The 22,060-nt window shown below is 41.3% G+C and overlaps 1 protein-coding gene across 1 annotated transcript; it reads left to right on the top strand.

Moving 5' to 3' along the window:
* Positions 1-3,004: 3,004 nt before the first annotated feature.
* Positions 3,005-19,545, top strand: s1pr2 (sphingosine-1-phosphate receptor 2). Its single transcript, XM_034220408.1, has 2 exons — positions 3,005-3,406; positions 16,392-19,545. The coding sequence occupies exon 2, from the start codon at positions 16,523-16,525 to the stop codon at positions 17,636-17,638; it is 1,116 nt and encodes a 371-aa protein (XP_034076299.1). The 5' UTR covers positions 3,005-3,406; positions 16,392-16,522; the 3' UTR covers positions 17,639-19,545.
* Positions 19,546-22,060: the final 2,515 nt, after the last annotated feature.

Raw genomic sequence — 22,060 nt, 5'->3', positions numbered from 1 at the left:
AAGTTTAGTCTTGACTTTTAATCAGGCAGAATTCGATACACAGGTAATCAGTCAATGTGGCCAAGAGTTAGAAAACGTTGCGCTGAAGCAGAGTTAGAAAGAATTATTACAGAGGAACAAGGGATGGGATGCTGACAGAAACTGACAAGACAAACTGGCTCAGACAAAGGGGCTACACAGACTCAGTGCACTGGGAAGGGTAATGAGGGACAGATGAAACTCACCAGGGCGGGGCATGTCATCACACAGGCGGGCAACACACAAGGGCCGATAGTAAAGAATCCGAAATGAGAGACAAAGTGCTGACGAAAGAAACAAGAAAAACATCACAGGACCTGTACAGAACAGATACAACATAACATATACTGCTGTCATGTTGTTTCCAATGTAGTTACTAATCCGCCTACCAGAAGCTTTAAATCTTGCTAATTAAAAAAATAAAATAATAACTTGGTATACGATTACCCATGTGAAACAGAAATTCACCCTTTTACACTGGGAGTATTTGTTATGGGCATGAGCAGTTGCCAGTATGGGTGTAAAACACAAATCTCATCACAATACAATATTATATCTACTGCTATTTAATACAATATTAGCTGATAACACAATGTCTGCCACAATTTAAATGTAGTTCAATTCCTGTGATTTATATAAGGAAATTGCTGGACAATAAATAATTTGGCCCATAACTTTGTTCAGAATAAACAGATGAGATTGAATGTGCTATTCAGGTTCAGGTTTCTGTCAAATCATCTAAATATTTGCAAAAGAGTGAATAGCTCATATGCATTAATGCTTACATTGCTGGCAGGGAGATAAAAGGCAAATCACTAAATACATAACAAAGCACACATTTGAATTGAATTTATTCCTGTAAAAAAAAACACAGCTGTTCCATGTGAAACAATACTGTCCCAGAGAGTTTATTTTGAGGTGCATTTTGGGGCGCACATCCACCAGCACATGAAGTAATCTTCCTTGGGGGGTGGGGGGGTGGTGGCGGATAAAGGAGGTTGCTAATAACAGCTGCCAGATGTGCAGAGTCCCCCGAGCCCATGCGCATTCTCACAGACAATGGAATGCTTGTGAGGAGCCCCAACAGGAAGTGAGGTCAGGGCTCTTGACCCCTCCCCTAAAGGCCTAGTGAGAGACACAGCAGTGGGGCAGCTTTTTAAAAATGTCCCATCATAAACCCACTGACAGTGAGAGTCCATAAAGGCTTTCTACTAACACACCCTATACAAACTGCTCATTTAACCTTCCAGCACTTCAGCACAGAATACAGAGCGTGAACAACAAAAGCTTTGAAGGTGCACCGCTAAACTGTAAAAGTTATCTCCATCTTTAACGGTGTTATTTCAAAGTTGATGAAGTTCCCTTTTTGTATTCTTTGGAGTGAGTTTCCACATACCAGCTGCTGCGGGGGCGGCAGAGATGAGTGCGGTAAGAGTGGATTGCACAATCATTAACGTATTTCTCCCAGTAAAACATCAGCAGACCCAAGATGAGTCAAAGTGGCTCAACCGTATGGTGGAAACCAGACCAGACTCATTTTCTGGTTTCTTTCCATTGGGCATGTTTAATTCACTCCTGTAGGTAGACTGTTTGATGAGTAGTGAGGTGCTTTCCCTGTGTAATTTGCTCTGATGTCATTCAGACAGGTAGTACTGCCATACGTGAGTCTGAAGAAGAACCATCTGCCATCTGGTCACTATAGAAGAAAAAATATCTTAAAAAGAAGAGAAACCTGAGGTGAATGAGTAAAATACTGATGTCACCATGAAACTTCTCCAGTTGACTAACTACAAAAATTAAAAAATTCCCAAGATTTCTAAAACGTCATGTTTGAATATGGAAATGAAACCAGACCGTAGTACCTAGGCAACTAAGTGTGTGTTTTGCAAGTAGCCCAAAATTAAACAATACCTTAAAAATGTTTTGCCTAGGTGTCCAATCTTTAGCTCTTTTAGTATTTTGTCTCAACAGAAGTCTTTCATATTCTGTTTATATATTTTCTTGTGAGCAGTTACTGTATATTTGTGGAAAACCTTACTGCAATTCCTGAGGCAAATCCACATATCTTTAGCACAGAAGCTGGGGAGCTGTTGGATGTTTTGTAAACAATCTAATAAATCTTATAACAAGATTACACAGCTCCTTCCTCGTATCACAGACACATTACATCATCTTCACTAGGGATGACTTCGGCTTTCAGCATAATGACTGTGAAGACATTATTCGCTCCTCTGGGGGCTGTATCCAGGCAACACATGCCCTGCTGTGTGTCTAGGTGCAGCCCTGATGACTAACAAGTCTTGACTTACCTTCACCTCACTCCTCCTCATTACACTTATACTCAGACCTTAGGGATATGCGTGAAAATCAGAGCAATGACTCACCAGAAACAACACATAAGGCAGTGCCACAGATGCAGGTCAAATACTCATTTGTTTATATATCATTCTCCTTTAACACTGTAGATTGTTTTAATTATGTGTTTTACTCTTATTTAGTATGTGTTTTAAAATTTTCTGTATCTCATCTTGCTTTGTTAAGCACTTTGGGCTGCATATCATAAAAGGTGTTATATAAATAAAGTTATTATTATTAATTCCATGAAGGTTCTCTCATGGGAAATGAGCCACATGAGTTGAAAAGTGTGGGCTGGGATTTGCTTTCGAGAGAGGAAGTGAAGGAGTGGAACATCTGGACTTCATTTGTGTGCTCCAGAGTGGTGAAAAGGTCCAAAAATAGGCTTAAAGGGTATTTTCCATATTAATTACTCTCCACAAACCATCGTTGTATTTCGACACTGAGATTCAAGACTCGTAATGGGCATATGACGTTTCTATACACTCTCTCTCTCTCTCGTGTGAGTGTGTGCGTGTGTGTGTGTGTGTGTGTGTTGTGTGTGTGTGTGTGAGTGTGCGTGGGTGTGTGTGTGTGTGTGTGTGTGTGGTGTGTTTGTGTGCGTACTGTGCGCGCGCCTCCCTGACGCTCCAAAGCCCCGTGGAGCTGTTGTTCCCAGAGAGGAGGAGGACAACCAGACGGACTGCTGGATTAGAGCAACAAAAGAGAAAGTGCTATTTAAAAAAAAAGTCTTCTTTGGCTCTCATCGTTCCCCGCTTTATTGTTTGGAGTCGTCGCTCTTTCGAGATCTTTTGCACGGTTTCCGCAGGGCCCATAGACCGGTATGGATTTACCAAAGACTAGACGAGACACGCCGTCTAGTGCTCCACCAAAGTTTTGATTGTCATCGCTGACTCTCGACACCGCAGCAGAGGAAAGCTGAACTTTGTCACAGCATTAGTCGAAAGTGGTGACCGCATGTGAGGACATTTGGAGACAACTATTTTTGTCGGAGCGTCTTTTCGCTGCTCTCTACTACTATATCTCTCATGGGGTAAGTAAAATATATGAAGTGTGACAGATCGCCTGCATGTGATGCAGCAGCCTAACAAAAGGATCTGATGTGTCTCTCGTAGCCTGCTACTGTAACAAAATGTATATAGTTTTGCGAAATTAGTTTATTTAAATCTCTAACATGTCAACTCCAAGAGTTTTTTTTTTACTTTGGAGTAAGTCGGTCTCTTTTGTCACGCAACGTCTCCAAATGTTTCGTTGACTAATACACATCGATGACAGCAGAATGACTAACATTAGGCAACACATGAGTTTTTTTAGCTTCTGCCTCGTTAATTAAACACAGTGTGTGTTTGAATGAATAAACACTGTTGTGGTGTTAAACATTAACAAGCAGGGCTACAGCTGTCAATCAAACATGGAGGGGGGGTGGGGGGTTGAATGCATCATGGTACATGTATAGCCTGTTGTTGGAGGCTCAGACGAGCTGCGTGCATCCCGGCCTGCACACACACACACACGCACACACACATTCACAAACGCCTTGTCTTGGAGCCGTTGCGAGCCTGCTGTGACCCCCCCCCCCCCCCCCCCCCCCCCAAAACCCCCTCTCTCTGACCCCCGATGTTGTTGAGGCTTGTTCATCCGTCACTCTAAAGAAGGCATTGTAATGAAAGGATGTATTAATAAGACAAAAGCCCCCATTATCCCCATGTACCGAAGTTAATCTCTTGGGGCTGGAGATGTGCTCCCCAGAGGAAGGCAGCACAAGCAAGGTATTAACTGAGTACAGTGCATTGTTGTCAGACATTTATAATAATCAAAACATAAGTATAGCCTATCAATTGTACACTGTCACAACAACAAGCATTTTTATTGTTATATACACTGTAATTGTGGGCCATCTATCACAACTGAAAGGCCGCACTGACCAACAGCATGTTGTTTCTGTCTGAAAAAGTGAGCCTTGCAGGGAGGGATGCAAAGGTGTCAGCAGTCCAGCCAAGAGGCATCCTGTTCTGGGGGAATCCTCAAATCACAGTGAGATAAGGTGATAAGGAGAAGGAACTAATGTTTATTGCCCAGATAAAAGCCCCCATCCGTCATCCTATACCCTGTGGACGCTCTGGTTCTGTCTGCACGGTGTTGTGCTCATTAGCAGGCTGTCTGAAACTGGAAAGGCTTGTGGTGAGTGTGACATTATCTTGAGGCCCAGTTGAGCTTACAAGGCAAGAAACCAAAGTCTCTAATGCACACAGATGCTACAAAGCCTGAATAAAGACAAGCAAACATCTTACTGTGATAACATCAGGGGTAAGGGGTGAAGAGGAAGCTCGCTCAGCAGCATTAGCAGAGGACTATCTAACTACTAAGTGTTGAAGGCCCTGTCAGCAGGTTCATTGATGCTGGTGTTGTGTGTAAGAGCAGCTTGGTTTGTTTGGGGGGGGGGGCACAAAGACTCATGGACTCAGGTGCTTTTCCCAGCATGCCTTGGACGGCTTTAGACAGGCGGACGGTCGTCTGTGTGCATCCAATGTGACCACATGGCTCATTGCACCAGGACAAAACCTGCCACCACACCAGGCCTGACTGTTGCCAGGTTACTTCACACACTTTACCATTTTTGGCCTGGGCAAGTCACCCCAGGGTGCTGTGAGCAGCGGCAACTTATTGGCCAGACAATGGCCAATAATATAGCTTAGGGCACACACAGTCTTTAACAGAAATGGAGCATTAGTCTTAACAGTCTATACCTTAAAATCGTATAAAGTCCAGCAGCCCATGACATCATGACTTGTGTGTTGCTGACCCATGGTTCTGTTTTCCTGCTGTAATCGGACCCTCCTCAATAGGGTCTGCCTGGGGAGGCGTGATAAATTAAGACAAATAGATGAGTTGAATAAATAAATAAATGTATAAGTGCATGGGTGGATAAATAAATGAATGGTCATTCAGCGGTGGGAACTGGATTTGCGGGACTTTTTTATGGGGTGGGACACTAGGGGGTTGCTGGCGGGGATGGGTGATGGGTGGCTGGTGTCAATGCCTGTAGGATGCTCGGGTTTCAGCTCAGGCCTGAGAGCGGCCTGCGAAATGAAACAGCAAGAAGAGTTTTCCTAAGGGACACTGACTTCTCTTTTGTTGTTTATTCTTACCACTTTATTCAACAAGATGGTGACAACACTGAAAGATCAGTGGAGAGCCTTGCTGGAGGCACCTTTACTTTTACCTGGTCAAATGAAACCAGTCAGAGGATACATAACTTTCAAGAAAGAATAGGATCACTTGGCAGATCTCAGGAGAAAATGCATGTGTTTATATCGCTTTTGCGTTTCTCTCTGTGATGGTAATAGAGTTCTGCAGAGAGCCATCTGGGTTCTGCAGGCTTCAGAGTTAAGGTGGTACTCCCCCTTTAGCTGGAAAAACACTTTCTTTGGGTGTGGCAGCTGGAGCAAAATAAACGGCTTCTGTTCGCAAGCTGCCAATGTGCAAGTCACAACACACAGCTGACAGCATGGAGCTTTCACATCCAAGAGCTGGGAGTGTCTGAGGTAGAGAAATAAATATGGTGTCCTCTGCTTTCTACCCATTTTATAAACACAATTGAGATCATGATGTCACTAAAGGTCACTAAAATCTGTCTTTGCTGGCAGGTATAGAAATACACAAGCGCACTTACTTGCACTATTTGTCTCTCTATTTCCAAACAACCTTTCTCCGTTGCTGTCAGTACTGTTCTGATTATCACATAAACATTTACATTAGCTGGAACTCGGTGTGGACTATTTTAGGAAAGGGTTCCACCTAATGAAATAATCCATTAGCTTTAAAGTTACATTCCTGCTCCACTTGAAGGACTTGAACAAACTATGAGACCCCCCATGACCAGGCACTGATGCTTGTAGCAGCATGCCAGGATTTCCTGACGCTTCCTGAGGTGGGGATAAGTCTGTTCTCCTGTCACATTTCAAGCTGCTGCCTGTTGGAAAAAATGCTGCAAATGATTTTTTGGAAAGCTCTGACAGGCATTTCTATTGTAGGAACAGTATATCTATTTCAGAAACAATGTAGATTGAAGCAAATGTTTCTGGTTACTGCTGTGGTGTTGGATGTATCACTTTGCAACCTCTCCTTATGGTATGCAGTGTGATTTATGAACTGAAGGGTTGCAACCATATACTGTCTTTTGAGGCAGCAGGCCTAATCAGTGTGGTCATGTTGTGGTTTTCCTGCTTTCTGGTCATACTCTGTGCCCCCTTTAGCAACATTAGGGAGCAGGTACACATGAATATGGTGTGTGTTTTTAAAACCTCCTCCTCCTGTTTCTGCTTCTCTCCTGGAAGCCTTTGTTATCCAGGCAGCTTTGTTTGTGCAGCTGGAAATCTCGACAGGATTACTTCCACACAACCCAGCTCCCCAAATCCAGGAGTAAGCTGGAGATAGTTTTCTTGGATTTAGAATTGTCCCATGAAGCCAATAAAGAACCTGTTCAAGCAATTAATTTGGTTTGGAACTGAAAGTTGATCTCCTCCCAATGAGCTCTTTTAGATGTTCTAATGACTGAACATTCAACTGTCATAGCTTGTTTTTGTTAGAAATACCTATTAAGATTGTTTATCCTGTGAAGGCCTCAGCCTCAGTGTTTCCGGGCTAAAATACACGATGGAATTAACCTCCAGTCGGGTCGTGACAAAGGCCAGACCTCTCCATTGCAACAGACAGATTGAGTGGAAGTGGAATCTGTTTACTTAAAACTAATGTGACAACTGCTCAAACATGTCCATTTCAGATGAGCGTTGTCTAGGTCGAAGTCAAGTGGCTGTTGTCTCTTCTTAAAAAGCACAACCACAGCAATACTCACTTCCTGTCCTGTAGGTTATTTTTGAAAATCATCACTTGGCAAGCCACTTCTGACCAAGCCAAGTTATTGACAGTGGTGGCATTTTCTTTAAAAAAATGTTGTGATGTTACAATAATGTACAACAGACATACAGTAGTATACCTCTAAAAGTCGGTAAGGTTAAAAACCAGACATTGACTCGTCTTTAAATACAGGTTGTGTTGGCCGTGCACAAATATTTTTTCACAGTTTAATTTACACAGTTTGAATGCCAGGAGAGGCTGACTTTTGTTGAGTTTTTCAGAAAAATAAATGTTCTGTTGCAAGCAAGAAGTTGTTAGAGTGTATAAAATATCGACGAGCAACTATAGATGTGTGGACACAACAATGTTCCCTCGCTAGGCAACCATGTTTTTTCTCCAAAAACCGAGTTGTGTTAAATGGATGTGTGTTTGCCAGAGGAGTCTGGAGTTGTTTTTCTTAGCTGGACCATGAGGAGAGATGGAGGGCCTCCATCAATTTATCATTTTATCAGCAGGCACTAGGCAGAAGTAATCAGGGCTCAGTGCCTCTGTTTGTCAGCCTGTGGGGATGGTATCAATTTCCATTATGTTGTGCTTTGCTTTGACTATAGCACGCATTTGATTTTGACATGATGTCCTGTGGTGATGCTCTAAAAGTCAGTGGAACAAATATGAGTTTCACAGCCGCAACTAATCCTCCCCCGTGACTTTGATACCTAGGCCCTCTGACCCCCACCCCTTCCCTTTAAAAAAAAAGTTATTACGTCACAGCGTATACTTCAGCGGAATATCAAAACAACGGCCCGGGGTGCAAAACACATCAATGAAAGTGTCCCTCTACCACACAAAACAACACCTGTAAATAACCCAATTTGTGTTGTTTGAAATTGAAAAGGATATTGCATTGTGTTTATTTTGAAGGCGAATTTACGCTGTTGACAGGAAGTTGTTGTTGCTATGGAAACAAGAAAAGCTTCACAGCGGGCGGAAATTGTCATAAAGTCCGCGATAATAAAACGCACCCATTTAGAGGGACGATATGATTGGTCAATTGTACTGTCATTTGACATTACTCTCTCGTTGAGTTACTATAGCGGGCCCTCTGTGAATTTACAGCAGGACCACCAACAGCACCTATCTTCACCTCGCTGAGACGAGCTTCATTCATTTAACCCTTCACATTCAAACAGAAACTGAACAGGCAGATTCAAAGGATTTATTTCCCTGGAAATGTTCTTTTAAATACAATTTAAATCAAGTTATTTTGGTAAAACTGATGAAAAATATAACTAAAATAATATTTTAAATAAATATGTTTTTAATGTTTTTAAATATTATTTTGTAGAATGTCTTAGGCCCTCAGAGAGGGCCTAGAGGGCCCTGACAGCTCACCACTGTGCATAGGTATATGTTGTCATGTGTCATATGACAAGCAACAAATAATCACACAAGCAATCTCTCACACGGCAAGTTCACAGTTTCCCATCGCAGCAACAGAACATGAGAAGGGATGAAGTTCAAGGTCTAGCAACAGAGTAGAATATGAGCAGGGAGCCAGGACAAAAGAGATCTTAAAAGAGTGTTCAAAGCCATTCATTAGAGGAAACCTCATTGTAAGGACATGGGAAGGTGTGAGAGGGGCAGAGTGGCTGAAACTTCAATCAAGCCCGCCCCATCATTCATCAGGCATCATCTAACTTCTAACTGCAATATATCAGCAAGGACACGTAATCTGTGTCTGTATAAAGAACGCACTGTGGTTAACACTATCCTAAGTATACATACAAAATATTTCACTGCTGCTGTTGCATAAGCAGCTTGATTTCTGAGAAATGTGCATTCCTTTTTTTTTGCTGAGCAAATCTCATGACCTTTTTCAAATGCCGCGAAACTTTCATTTTCATACAAGGTTATTTGAGAAGGATGATAATGATATTATTTCCTTTTTCTTATTTTAAGAATTATTAGTAACGCAAAACACCATACACATTTGTTCACTTAAAAGAGGATTTAGGACACAGACGGTTCTGAGAAAGTAGTTTCTTAGTGCAGAGCTCCAGAGTTTCCTGAATCGAGAGCTAATTGCACACTATGTGCTGTAATGAAGGTCTTTAATAGGGGACTATAAGAACATGTCTGCCCCAGATGTGTGCTAAATAAATCCTTCCTGATGTGCATTTAATCGCCCTCTTGTGGCCTTGTCTTTTGATCTCTGTGGTGAAGTTAAAATATGAGAGGAGGAGGGGTGTTGGATTGAGGAAGATGTGGCTCTGCAATACTTTGTGTTCATGCTGCTCTCAGGGAGCAGCATTGAAAGGGAAATATGCAAATTGAGCAATATCAAATCATGAATAATCTGGAAGACAGTGACTGAAGTTGACAGGAATGGTCCGAGTTTGAAGGTATTACAGTAATTGCCTCTCAGGCGCCACCCCTTGGAGATCCCCCACCCCCAATGGAGCAGACTTTGGGTTTTCTGCTGGGGGTGGAGGGTCTGCCGGTCATTGCGGGTTATGGCTCCTGAGGTGTATGATGCCCTTTTTACTCCACTCTTTGTCTCCAGCTCCTCTCAATGCCACACTAAGAGCCTCAGCACATTCAGCTGCTGTAAAAAAAAAACAGTGCAACGTTTCTAGTGATGAACGGACTGAGGAGAGGAACAGAAAACAGGACAAGTCACTTTTTAGCAGAAAAGGAAAAAAACACTTTTTGTTCCTTATTGTTCTTGACTGAACTGTGTTGACAGAGTGGACCCCTCAGAAGAGGCTGTACCCAAACTGTCAAACTGTCTGACGAGCGAAAGGGTAATCCCTAATTAAAAGCTGAAACCCCATGTATTGGGGACACCCACTCCCCTAATATCTAGCAGCTTATATACAGTTTTATGAATAATGTTAGCATAATAACAGACAAAGAGAGAAGGTTTGTTTTCAGAGCTGAATAATACCTCAAACACAGAGGGAACCGTTTATTCCATTGTTAAAAGGGAACTGTTTTGTCCCTCTCTAATGTAAGCTGTGTGTTACTTCTCTATTTTTTTATCATGAAAAAGGAGGTGATTTGTGTTCGTCTGCAACATTATTTGGCTTTTGCAGACATTTCTTTGCCGATTTATTTTTCCTCTGTAGAAGTTGTTGTTCTCGAGCTAGATGCTGTGAGATATCACAGACCCCTTCTCATATCTCTCAGTCTGTTCATCTAGACTGTGCAAGTTGCACTGTAACATTGAAACATGCCTCTCCGCTTTCTTGTCTGTACTTCCCCCTTAAAACCCAGCATTTTCATTTTCTGATGGTTTCATTAACTCCATCAACTTCCACCCACACTTTTGTCCCCTATAGTACTAGGCTCCATTGAAAGCACAGCCATAATGTGTCAGACTTTCTGTCTGGGGAATTTTACGACCGGCGTTTACTGACTGTCACTAAGCAGCTGTACATAGTGTGAGTTTCAACATTGAGTGTGTTGCGAAAAAAACAAAGGAATTGTTGCTGTGTCGTGATTTCTTAAAGTGAATGCATTTGTACTTACATATGTAGCTTATACTTTGTGTTTAACTAGGGAGTTGAGGTTGCTGATGCTTTAGTGTTTTACCTCAAACATGTGTTTTCTATGTTCTCTTCATGTCAGCTGTGCCTCCTCACTTTGCTGTTTTGGGCATTTTTGTTATCAGAGCTTGTCGGCGGAGTGGCACGTAACGAAGATAACGGCGACGGCTTAAGATAAGATCAGGGAGACATGGATGTAAGGACTGTTCTGGGTTTATGTTGACCTTACTTTGCTTCCCACTTTAAAGAGTCACTGGGTTTATTTAGTCTGTGCTGTGACCAAGGTTGTATGAAGGACCAGTCATGTCACAGCGGCAACATGAATCCTCTTTATCCCAGTTAGAGAGATACTGGAAACATTATTGCTTTTTCCTGCAAATTGACTGTGGGCAATCAATAGTGTTTCTGTGCTGATGTGAAAAGATTTCACTCACAGAGCCGTGGGGCTCAGTGATGGATGGAGCAGCAGAGCAGCCACCTGCCAGCAGACACAGCCTATCCCTGTGTTTTCTGTGGTTGCACAGTGACTGCATGCAGCTACTCGATGCAACAGAAAAAAAACAAGGCTTGCCATAACGGGCCCATGTGTGCAATGGCTTGTGTGCTGGCAGTGTAAAGACAACGTAATCACTGATAAAGTTTAATAAACACAAGAAGTGTAGGGAATGACTGTGTGTGTGCATCTTTCAGTAGAAGTCATTTTCTTAAAGCTTATGTGGTAACAGTGGTGAAACTTTGTGGTTGTAATAGTTAGATGTGTTTTCTCCCCAGTGGCATGTAAACACTTGAAAGTACATCGCTGTGCTTTGAATATGGAATTTTTCTCAGAGTAGCTACAATTATTCTGTTGTATGAAGCCACATTGAAACCTTTTGATTTACGTCAGCACAAAAAGACACCTTCGGATTAGTCATGAAATCCTGTTTCAGAGTAAATACTCTTTTTTCCCTAAAACATGATATGAGTTTATTTCTAACAGTGCTGTGACTTTCACACATCTGCTATTGCCCAGGAAAACTTAAATGACTTCCTTAGTGCTAGTTGTTAGATGGCAGACAGAAGCTGGACACGACAAGCAGAGGGGATAAGGTGTAGACATATTCTGTTTACACTTTTAGAAAAGTACTCTCAGAGATACATATATACTGATACGGTATACGCCATAAACGGCTGTGAAACTGAACAGGAAAGAACAGATGCTTGCTGTGTATGGATGATGGATCACCTTGTGGCTGAGTTAGGGTCTATTCCAGGAGAAAAAGCCTGGTGTCTTGTAGAAGACACAAGAAGTCATTAAATCTCCTTAAAATGGAAAATGTTCAATTTGTATAGTCCAAAGAAAGAAGATCAAATAGTCTCATGATGTTGGATTAATAGTTGATTGTGTGCCGTGAATAAAAAATACTGGTCTGGCGTTTGTTGCCACCACAGAGGCATGTAAGTGTGAAGGGCAGATGGAGAAAGATGTATTACAGGATGTTTCAGACCACACGGCTCAACAAAGTAACACGCTGAGTGAGTCTACTAGTAGTAAACAAAGAGTTTAAATGCAAACAACATAAACTGTGAATAAAAACTGTCCAAACACAACATTCAGTCACCACTCTTATCTAGTCTGCTGGAGATTGGACATGTGAGTGAGCCTGGACATTCAAGCTGTGTCAAGGGTTAGGAGCTCTGTTTTTGGATTGAGTGCTTTCCCCCAGAGAAAGTAGAGCCAGGTTTAAGTAGAGTGTGACAGGTAGCAGGGGTGTAATGGGGCGGTGTGGCCTTGGTTTTTTGTGAGCAGACGCTCTGCTAATTGGGGCTTATCAGGTGTTTCTGGGAAAAACACCTGAGGCTTTTGTGAAGCCATCAGTGCCCTGATGGAGAGGAAAACGCTGTCTCTTGCTACGATTAGGAGGAAAGCCAGAGTCAGCTTTCAGTAGCTCCTTTTTAAATCTTCCTTTGGACGTTAGAAAAATACATTTAGCTTTTTGCAGCTGTTGTTCCACAGTAGAATTAATACATGTTTTCATGTTTGTGTGGTTGTGATAAGTAGGCATGGCTCTGAAAACCTAAACAACAGTTTGGAAGCATGTGTTTATATTGACATGCAGTACATAAGATCTTTAGCACCATTTCTCAAATAAAGAGCAAGATATACTGTTCCGGTGATGATAGGCCTCACATAAGCTTTCTGATAGGATATCCTGTCTCAGGTGTCTTGTTTGACTTCCTTCTCAGTTATTTCTTTCATCACCTTTTCTTCCTGTGTCTGAGCTTCACTGTGAAATCCAGACAGGATATTATGCTGTTGTTCTTTCTGTAGCCTCTCTAAACCTTCACCTTCATCATAGTACTTTGACAGTTGTTTATATAAAATAAATGATTCTCAAAATGTTCCATCATATGTGTTCTTATGAAAATAGTCTAGCCTATTCTAAATTGAAAAATTGAAACAACTTCAGTGTATTTACATTAAGTCATAATGAAATAATTATTAACTCGGTACTAGTCTCTAATGTCCCAAAGTAAAACATTGTAATCCTATAATAGTAGTAGACTAGAATGTGACCTACTGATTAATTATATATAAATTACAGTTGGATACATATTTAAGGCAAAATGCATACATCGCAAAAGTGTATGTCTGGTATAATAACTATATTTGAGGTTGTAGGATTGAGATTCTATAATATTTTGTATATCATTTTAAGTTTGTTCTTAAATGTCAACAGCTCATAGGATACAAGGAATATTTAAAAAATGTACTTGTAAAATTACTTTCAAACTGTTGTTATTATTGTGGTGATAAACTGAAGTATTGCCTTTAGGAGTTTGTGTTGTTGTTTCTACCCCATTGTGTTAGTAAGGAGAGCAATTGGTAGATACAGTGTGTTATGTCTATTGTTGAAGTGTGACAGGGATGTCTGGGTCGAGCTCAGGGCACAACTTTGAAGACCCAGGGAGGGGTTACATAGCAGGAAGTCTGTGCTCCTATCAGCCAATCACCGTGGAAACATCTGAATGGCACACGGCAGGTAGAGGGGCGGGGCTGCGACGAGGTGGTGCTGTAGGCAAACCTGCCCGTCAGGTTTTACACACAAAGTGAAATCCCTTTGATGACAGACTCCTATAACGTGACAGGACACAGGACGACATCGAGCTGTCACCGCATCACATATGAAAAGTGTCCACGCTATATGTGGCAGAGCTGAGAGGAAAACCAAGGTGAAGCAAAAACCAGTGTGTTTTCATCTTAGCAGACTGGAGACTGTGGGGATATCGAGCTGGTCTATATAAGCTGACTTTTCCATTAATAAAATCATTATAGGCTGCAGTAATGCAACCAAATGTAATTACACTGGTGCGGCTGGCACATGTGCTCAGGCTCAAGCCTCATATTTGTGTCAATTTACGGACCTGAAAAAGAGGGGAGGGGGAGACGAGCTGCCCTGATACAGCAGTTCTGATACGGAAGTGCTGGACTTTAAATACATTTCGGCTTTGATACAGTTACAGCAGCCAAATGGAAGTGTGCTGTCCCATTATTAAGGCTGAAGGGCGATGCTATCTACACTGAAGGAAACTATTGTTCTTTGTTCCTGCTTGAGGAAACAGTGTACTGGTTAATAACGGCAACCAATTGCAGCTATGTGTTGAACCTGCCTGTATGAAGGTGAAGGATTTGCTGCATTACTCTATATGTCTGTCACAATTAGTCGGTGTGTTTGAAGAAAGCTATCTGTGCATGTGTAGAGTAAAGTTGTGTGCAGTGCAACACGTGACATGGATGAGTTGGTGTGTGTGGACGTCATAGTGATGTCTCAGATTCCAGCCTTTGTGTCCAGATGCCGTTCCACATGCATGCTTTCTGTCTGGCTTTGTGTCGCTCCCTCTCCATCTCTCAGTCTCTCAGGGGTTTGAGTCAAAGCCCAGCAGAACAGAGACGAGGTTCAGCCCGAATTTCCACTAAAGGTTTCCAATTAAGAGCTAGCTGCAGAAGAGAAGCAGTGGAAGCGTGTAGAGTTACCTAGCTGCTGGCCTGCAGAGGGATCTTGTTGCTTTTGACAGGTTTAAGACAGCAGCTCCACCTTTAATTAGATTTACAGAGCCTCCAACCTTCATTTGTTCTCCACCCTGGAGCTGCTGCCCATTTTTATTTGTATTTGGTTTGTTTATAGGGCTCTACTTAAAAAAGAGGTCTCCGAGTAATTTGAAGCCACATTAACGTTTCACAAGGTTTAATTAATTAGTTTGAATGCGTCATTATAAACCCGAACGCTTTGTTTATGTCTTCAGTAGGGCTGCTCAATTAATCATATTTTAATCGCAATTACGATTTTGGCTTGCAACGATTATGAAAACAACATAATCGAAATAAAACTATTTTTTTATTTTTTTTATTTATTGTTTTTTCAGTTGAATTATACTTAAAGTTCAGGGTAATCAACTGTTAAAAGCATACTGTTCACATATTTGTTTCAATAAATGGGTGTTTTCAAAGTAAATCGTAAATCGTTTTTTAATAATCGTGATATCAATTATTGACCCAAATAATCGAGATTATGATTTTTGCCATAATGGAGCAGCCCTATAGTCTTCAGGCTATAACGGCATGTTGAAACAAAGCAGTGTACGGCGTTGTGTCACTGTGTGTGTATGTAACCTTTTAATTAAAAATTAAATACATTTCATTGTAATAAGTCCTGTCCAATATGTCATTCAAAGAGTCTAAAATGTGCTTTTGATGCACCGCAATCAAGTCTGACAAAGCTTTTTCTCAAGAAGTCTGGAAAACTCCCACCTATACTTCTCAGGTATCTTCTTGAATTGCTGTTAGCTTGTGCGAACTGGTTGGAAGGGGCGGGTTGGGATGGAGAGGTCTAGCTGATCCACAAGCTATGCTGCAGTTTCAAGAGGTAGCTCACTGGAGTGGAATGGTCTGCTCCCACAACAATGCCATGTGTTGATAGCAGAGTGCTCGGACAGGGTTAGTGGAATGTCCCCTATCAGACTGTGAGCCCTTTGTCCAAGCACCAGCACTCGCAGAGTATTTATTCTTCCACCTGAAGATGATCTTTGCCTGCACAGCTTCACCAAAATAAGAAGATCTACGCATGTAAATATTTATTAGAGTGAACTTAAGTTTCCCTAAAAAATGTTTTTATGATAAGATACGACTCCCTTGTGAATCACTGGAGTATTACTTTCCATTCCTTTTGGACTGCAACAAGCTGCAACTGTCTGTGTGGGTGTTCAGCTTGAGAACAAATGAACAGTTTGTTCACAGTGTGTCGGCCACTCATTTGTCATGTGGTTGTTGGTCTTTAGTTTAATATAAATACCAGCTACTTATTTTAAAATCTGTTTATCTTATGGATCAAATCAGGGACATTTGATAATAAAGGGGGTTCTCAACTTTTGGACTTGAAATGTTAAGTTTCCACTGTGCACACTGAGGTGCAGGTTGTTGCCTGGCTACTTTGTTTTGCTCGAGGACTTTGCTTTGGCAAGTACATTGCTTTGCTAAAATGTGAATGTTTGCTTAGATACACTTTATTTCATTTGTGCAAAAAAAATTCCCTTGTAAGTAACCCAGGCTTTCTCTTCTTCTCTGTGTTTCTGCAGGTGACCCACATAGAGGTTCATAGATGTGACGTGGGTCAGGCAGTGCCCCTCCCAGTCTGGGCCCTCTTCCTGTCCTTTCCTTAAAGGCAATGATTATCGTCTTAGACACTCTGCACATCTCCACTGTGTGAATGAATCTTTGTCGTAAAGCTGCTGTGCTGTGCCACCCTGTCACCATGAAGAGCAAGTATTCCCAATACTACAATCAGAGCCTGATCCACTCCTACTATGCCTTTGCTAAGAACATGACTGCTCAGGAGCTCGATAAACGTATTGAGAATAAAAAGCAGCTGACCACCCTCAACATTGTCATCGTGGTCCTCTGCACCATCATCATACTGGAGAATCTGCTGGTCCTTATTGCTGTCTTCCGCAACAAGAAGTTTCACTCTGCAATGTTTTTCTTCATCGGTAACCTGGCATTCTCTGACCTGCTGGCAGGCTCGGCCTACATAGCCAACATTTTCCTGTCAGGGTCCAAGACCTTCGACCTGATGCCTGTGCAGTGGTTCATCCGGGAGGGAACGGCGTTTATCGCTTTGGCAGCTTCGGTCTTCAGTTTGCTGGCGATAGCTACGGAGCGCTATATTGCCATTACAAAGGTGAAGGTGTACGGCTCCACCAAAACGTGCCGCATGTTCCTTCTGATAGGAGCTTGTTGGTTCACCTCCATCCTGCTCGGAGGACTTCCCATCATGGGCTGGAACTGCATCAACAACCTCCCTGAATGCTCAACTGTATTGCCACTCTACTCCAAGAAATACATCCTCTTCGTTGTCACCATTTTCAGCCTCATACTACTTTCTATTGTCATCCTCTATGTGAAGATCTATTTGATTGTACGATCAAGCCACCATGAAGCAACCAACTCCCCGGCCTATGCTCTTTTGAAAACTGTCACTATAGTGCTGGGTGTCTTCATCATGTGCTGGTTGCCCGCTTTTACCATCCTCCTCCTGGATTCATCCTGCAGGATACAGTTCTGCCCGATCCTCTCCAAAGCAGACATCTTTTTTGGTTTTGCCACTCTGAACTCAGCGCTTAACCCTGTGATCTACACACTGCGCAGCAAGGACATGAGAAAGGAGTTCCTGCGTGTGTTGTGCTGCTGGGGGGTGCTGCAGAGTGGGCGGCCATCTGACCGTTGTCTGGTTCCTCTAAAGAGCTCCAGCTCTCTGGAACACTGCACCAACAAATACGAACACCAGAACACGCCAATCATGAAAGATTGTACCACCTGTGTCTGAAAAGCTGCACCACATCAGAATGGTTGAGTGCATGTGAGTGTAAGGAAGCAGGTGTGTTTATATGAGATCAAAAAGAAAGGCTGTGATGTGATCAAGAGACGTAAATAAAGAAGCGACCAAACTGTGTACGTTGATGCCTGGGAAAGCTACAATGTAGACGTTTCCTTATTACAATCAGAATTGTTTGAATTCACAATCAGCATTGACTTGGTGGCAGCCGGTGTTCAAACACAATGCTTCAAGAGGGAGACAATTCAGTGGGGAGAACTATCAGAAATGTGAAAATAGCTTTTTCATGGGTACTCAAACTTGTTACAAAGCCTTTTGTTGTATATGACTGTCAACTTTTTTTCTACACATGTTAACCCCTATTAAAAGCCAAAAATTGACACATAACATGCAACATCAAAGTTATGGTGAGTTGTTTTGGTTGTTTCAGGAACATCATCAATGCAAAGCTTGCAAAGTTGCACTTTGTAGATTACTTCAGATATTGTTGTCCTCAGTGAAACGTTACCAAATGACTTACCTCTGTTAATATATGTAAAGATTAGGCCCAGAGATCCATCGCCTATTCTTTACAAAGCTGGAGACAGTAATCAACTTTACTCAGCACTGCACTCCAAAGGAGCCAAATTAACACGAGTGCTCCCTCACCAAAACCAGGGCTATATATCCCCTATATAACCTTGCTTTAACATTTGATTAACTACGACAAACTTACATAATCTGCTTACATTTAATGCATGAAATTCTAACTTATTTGTAAGTGCTAATGTATGTATGACATATTCCAGCTCCAGCTTCCATCACTAACACCCCTCCCCTCATATGTCCTCATAATCTGTACCTCTTGCTTTTACTGTTGTCTTTTGTATCTTAACAGTTTCCTTAGAGGAAGGCCTAATCAGAAAGCACATTTCCTGAAGTGAGTTAGCACTGATGAATCTTACTCAATGACAGCTGCACTAACTGGACCAATGTCCTGACAGTGTTGTAGCAACATAGCAGCAATGTGATGTGTCTGTTTGTGCCTTCTTCTTAGGGAATTTGGCTGAATGTATGTATGAAGTGTTTGGGGCAGGCGCTCCATTGTTGACAGTATTATTGATCATTATTTTTGAATTACCAAGTCATGACTAGCAGAGAGTGGAATGAACAGGGTAGGTCACTCACTGTGAAGTCTTAAATAGCACCATGAACAAAAAATGTGTTGTAAACATCATTGTTTAATTTGCTAGCCATATGTCTTGTGCAGCTAAAGAGGTACACACGTCTCATATTTCCAAAGCCTTCCGTAAAAAAAATGGGAGAAGATCCGGTTACAAATGCATGGAGGGGGGATCTACCCTCATGGGAGGTCACCTTCATCCTCATCCTCTGACATCCTACAACATGTAACTTCCTTCAACCACAGGAAGTCCTGTTTTTCATTTTCCGGTTCCTGTTGTTCAGGGTTACACTAACCGTCTTCCTGTAGCCACACAATTAAAAACTATTCTCTCCCCCAGTGTTTTATATATGGACTTTTACATTTAGACAACCAAGTAGAAATGGTGAAAAGCACTTTGGCAGCTTCAATGATGTTTGCTTTCCCCCAGTTTGTTTTTTTCAGATGGAGAGGTTTTTGAATCTGTGTACCTATCACTTCATTGTGTTGCTTGACTCTATGATGTTTATAATAAATACATGAATAACTATGTATGTTTGTATGTAAGTATGTATGTATTTTTGTACAATATGTATGATGTGTGTTGTATGAAATGTCTCGTGTGCAATAGCCTTTTGTGTCCAGTAGCACGCTGCCTGTGTTAAATCGGTACAATCTGAAACACTAATGTAGGTACATAAACTTTTTGTTAATTGCATTCCGTTTTTTTATAAAATAAATGAAATAAATAAATCCAGTTTGTGTGTTTGACTTTAATTCTTAGCTGTAAACAATTTCATTGCAGCTGCAGCTTATCTGCAGGTCCTGAGACGTTCCCTATTGTGCCTTCATCTGAAATTTATTTCAAATGCAACATTTAATCCAAACATGCTCTAACAAGGTTAGGAAAACACTAGATTCAACATGAAAGCCTGAAATTGGCTGTCTTGCCTAATAAAAATGTACAATCGCTAAAGGCTAATGCAAGAGAGGGCAATGATGGGAAGCTGGGCTGAGGGCAGAGAGGATGAATATGGGGTGTGGTGAAATGTCTATTTGTAAGATGGTTTGTCTGAGAGAAGCACAGAAAAAGGCCCCAGGAGAGATTTTGGGGTAAGGGGGAGACTTTTAGTGAGGGGAGAGACTGACTTATAGTGGTCTTGGGAGAGTTGGGTTGTTTCCTGTCAGACGTCCAGGATTCCTGGGTGGGAACTTTGGCTGTATCAGCCCCAGGAGGCTGCACTGCTGGGAAGCCGGCCAAGCATTTCCAGTGCCCATGCAGGATATGACATCACGCTCAGAAACCTGTAGGTGAAGTTGTATACACAAAAGAATTAAATCAGCAACAAGCAAGACAGATGTGAGCATGTCTTTGAAAACAGTGCATGGCTTGAAATACTTCATATACAAAACATTTACAAAAAACAACAGGTATATCATCTGAAGGAGTTTTTGTATATATTATACACATCAAACTGCCTAAACTGTCTGCAAAATTAAAATGGATCACTTTTCAATTAAAATAGTTCTATATATATATATAGATAATTTATCTGAAGAAAAGAAACTTGGCCAGGTTGAATGTGCAATTACAATTTGACAGCAAGAGGGTTTACAATCTGAAAAGACTATCAGTGACATAGCACCACCTTGTGGTGAAATGGATATATAGCTGGTAATAATGAAGGATGTTTCCTCCATATATTCTTTAACTAGATGTCTACCCAATAAAAGCATAAAAGGGATGTTCCAGAGTTGGAGGACATTTAGACATCAAAACTTTTGAAAAAATGAACCTTTTATTTTCGAATGTTCTGTTATGTATTTGATCAAAACAGCTAGTAAACCATCAAAATAAATTATTTGGTCAACTCAGGCATCAAAGGTACACTTCTTATTAGATTTTTTTAATTTAATTTTTTTTAAAACGTCCATTAACATCTTCAAACTATAATTGAAACAAAATGGTGTTCATTTTGAGTTAGTTGTTAAGAAAATGTGTTAATTGTTGCAACCTTAACATGTTTAGGCTCCCTGGTGCCAATAAAAAAGTTCATATTCTGGGAAAATATAGTAATTAATTTGAAACATTTAGATTATGCTAAATATACATAAACATTTAATATGAATAAACATAATAAATTGAACTGCAAAAAATACAACAGTGCATACCATTGCTTATGTTAGCTTTTACCTTAGAAATAAATGTTAGCTGCAGAATGTCATGCTACCTTCAAGACAAGGACAAACTTAGATATTTAAATAAAAATAGATTTGAGATTAAATTGTCTTTTTTCTGATAATATGAATAATGGGTTTGGTTGGTTATAGTGGCACACTCAGACTAAAAAGATAAGAAACATACAGTGCATCCGGAAAGTATTCATTCCCCTTAACTTTTTTCACATTTTGTTATGTTACAGCCTTATTTAAAAAAAAAAAATTCTCAATATCCCACACATACCCCATAATGACAAAGTGAAAACGTTTTTAAATAATCTTTTGCAAACGCGTTAAAAACAATCAATTGAAATATCACATGTACATAAGTATTCACACATTTGCTATGACACTGAAAATTGAGCTCAAGTGCATACCGTTTCCACTGGTGATCCTTGAAATGTTTCTATAACTTGATTGGAGACCACTTGTGGTAAATTAAATAGATTGGACATGACTCGGAAAGGAACACACCTGTCTATGTGAGGTCCCACAGTTGACAGTGCACATCAGAGCACAAACCAAGTTATGAGGTCCAAGGAATTGACTGTAGACCTCAGAGACAGGATTGTATCAAGGCATAGTTCTGGGGAAGGGTACAGAAAAATGTCTGCAGCATTGAACGTCCCAACGAGCACAGTGGTCTCCATCATTTGCAAATGGAAGATTTTTGAAACCACCGGGGCTCTTCCTAGAGCTTGCTGCCCAAACCAAACTGAGCATCGGGGGAGAAGGGCCTTGGTCAGACAGGTGACCAAGAACCCGAACACGACAACGACCCTAAGCACACAGCCAAGATACCAAAGGAGTGGTTTCAGGACAAGTCTGTGAATGTTCTTGAGTGTCCCAGCCAGAGCCGAGACTTATACCGGATTGAACATCTCTGGAGAGATCTGAAAATGGCTGTGCACTGACGCTCCCCATCCAACCTGATGGAGCTTGAGACAATCTGCAAAGAAGAATGGGAGAAACTGCCCAAAGATAGGTGTGCCAAGCTTGTAGCATCATACTCAGAAGACTTGAGGCTGTAATTGCTGCCAAAGGTGCTTCAA

The sequence above is a fragment of the Gymnodraco acuticeps genome, unplaced genomic scaffold (genome assembly GCF_902827175.1).
Source record: "Gymnodraco acuticeps unplaced genomic scaffold, fGymAcu1.1, whole genome shotgun sequence".
Classification (NCBI taxonomy): domain Eukaryota; kingdom Metazoa; phylum Chordata; class Actinopteri; order Perciformes; family Bathydraconidae; genus Gymnodraco; species Gymnodraco acuticeps.
The sequence above is the reverse complement of the archived record's forward strand: the minus strand, read 5'-3'. Positions and strand labels throughout refer to the sequence as shown.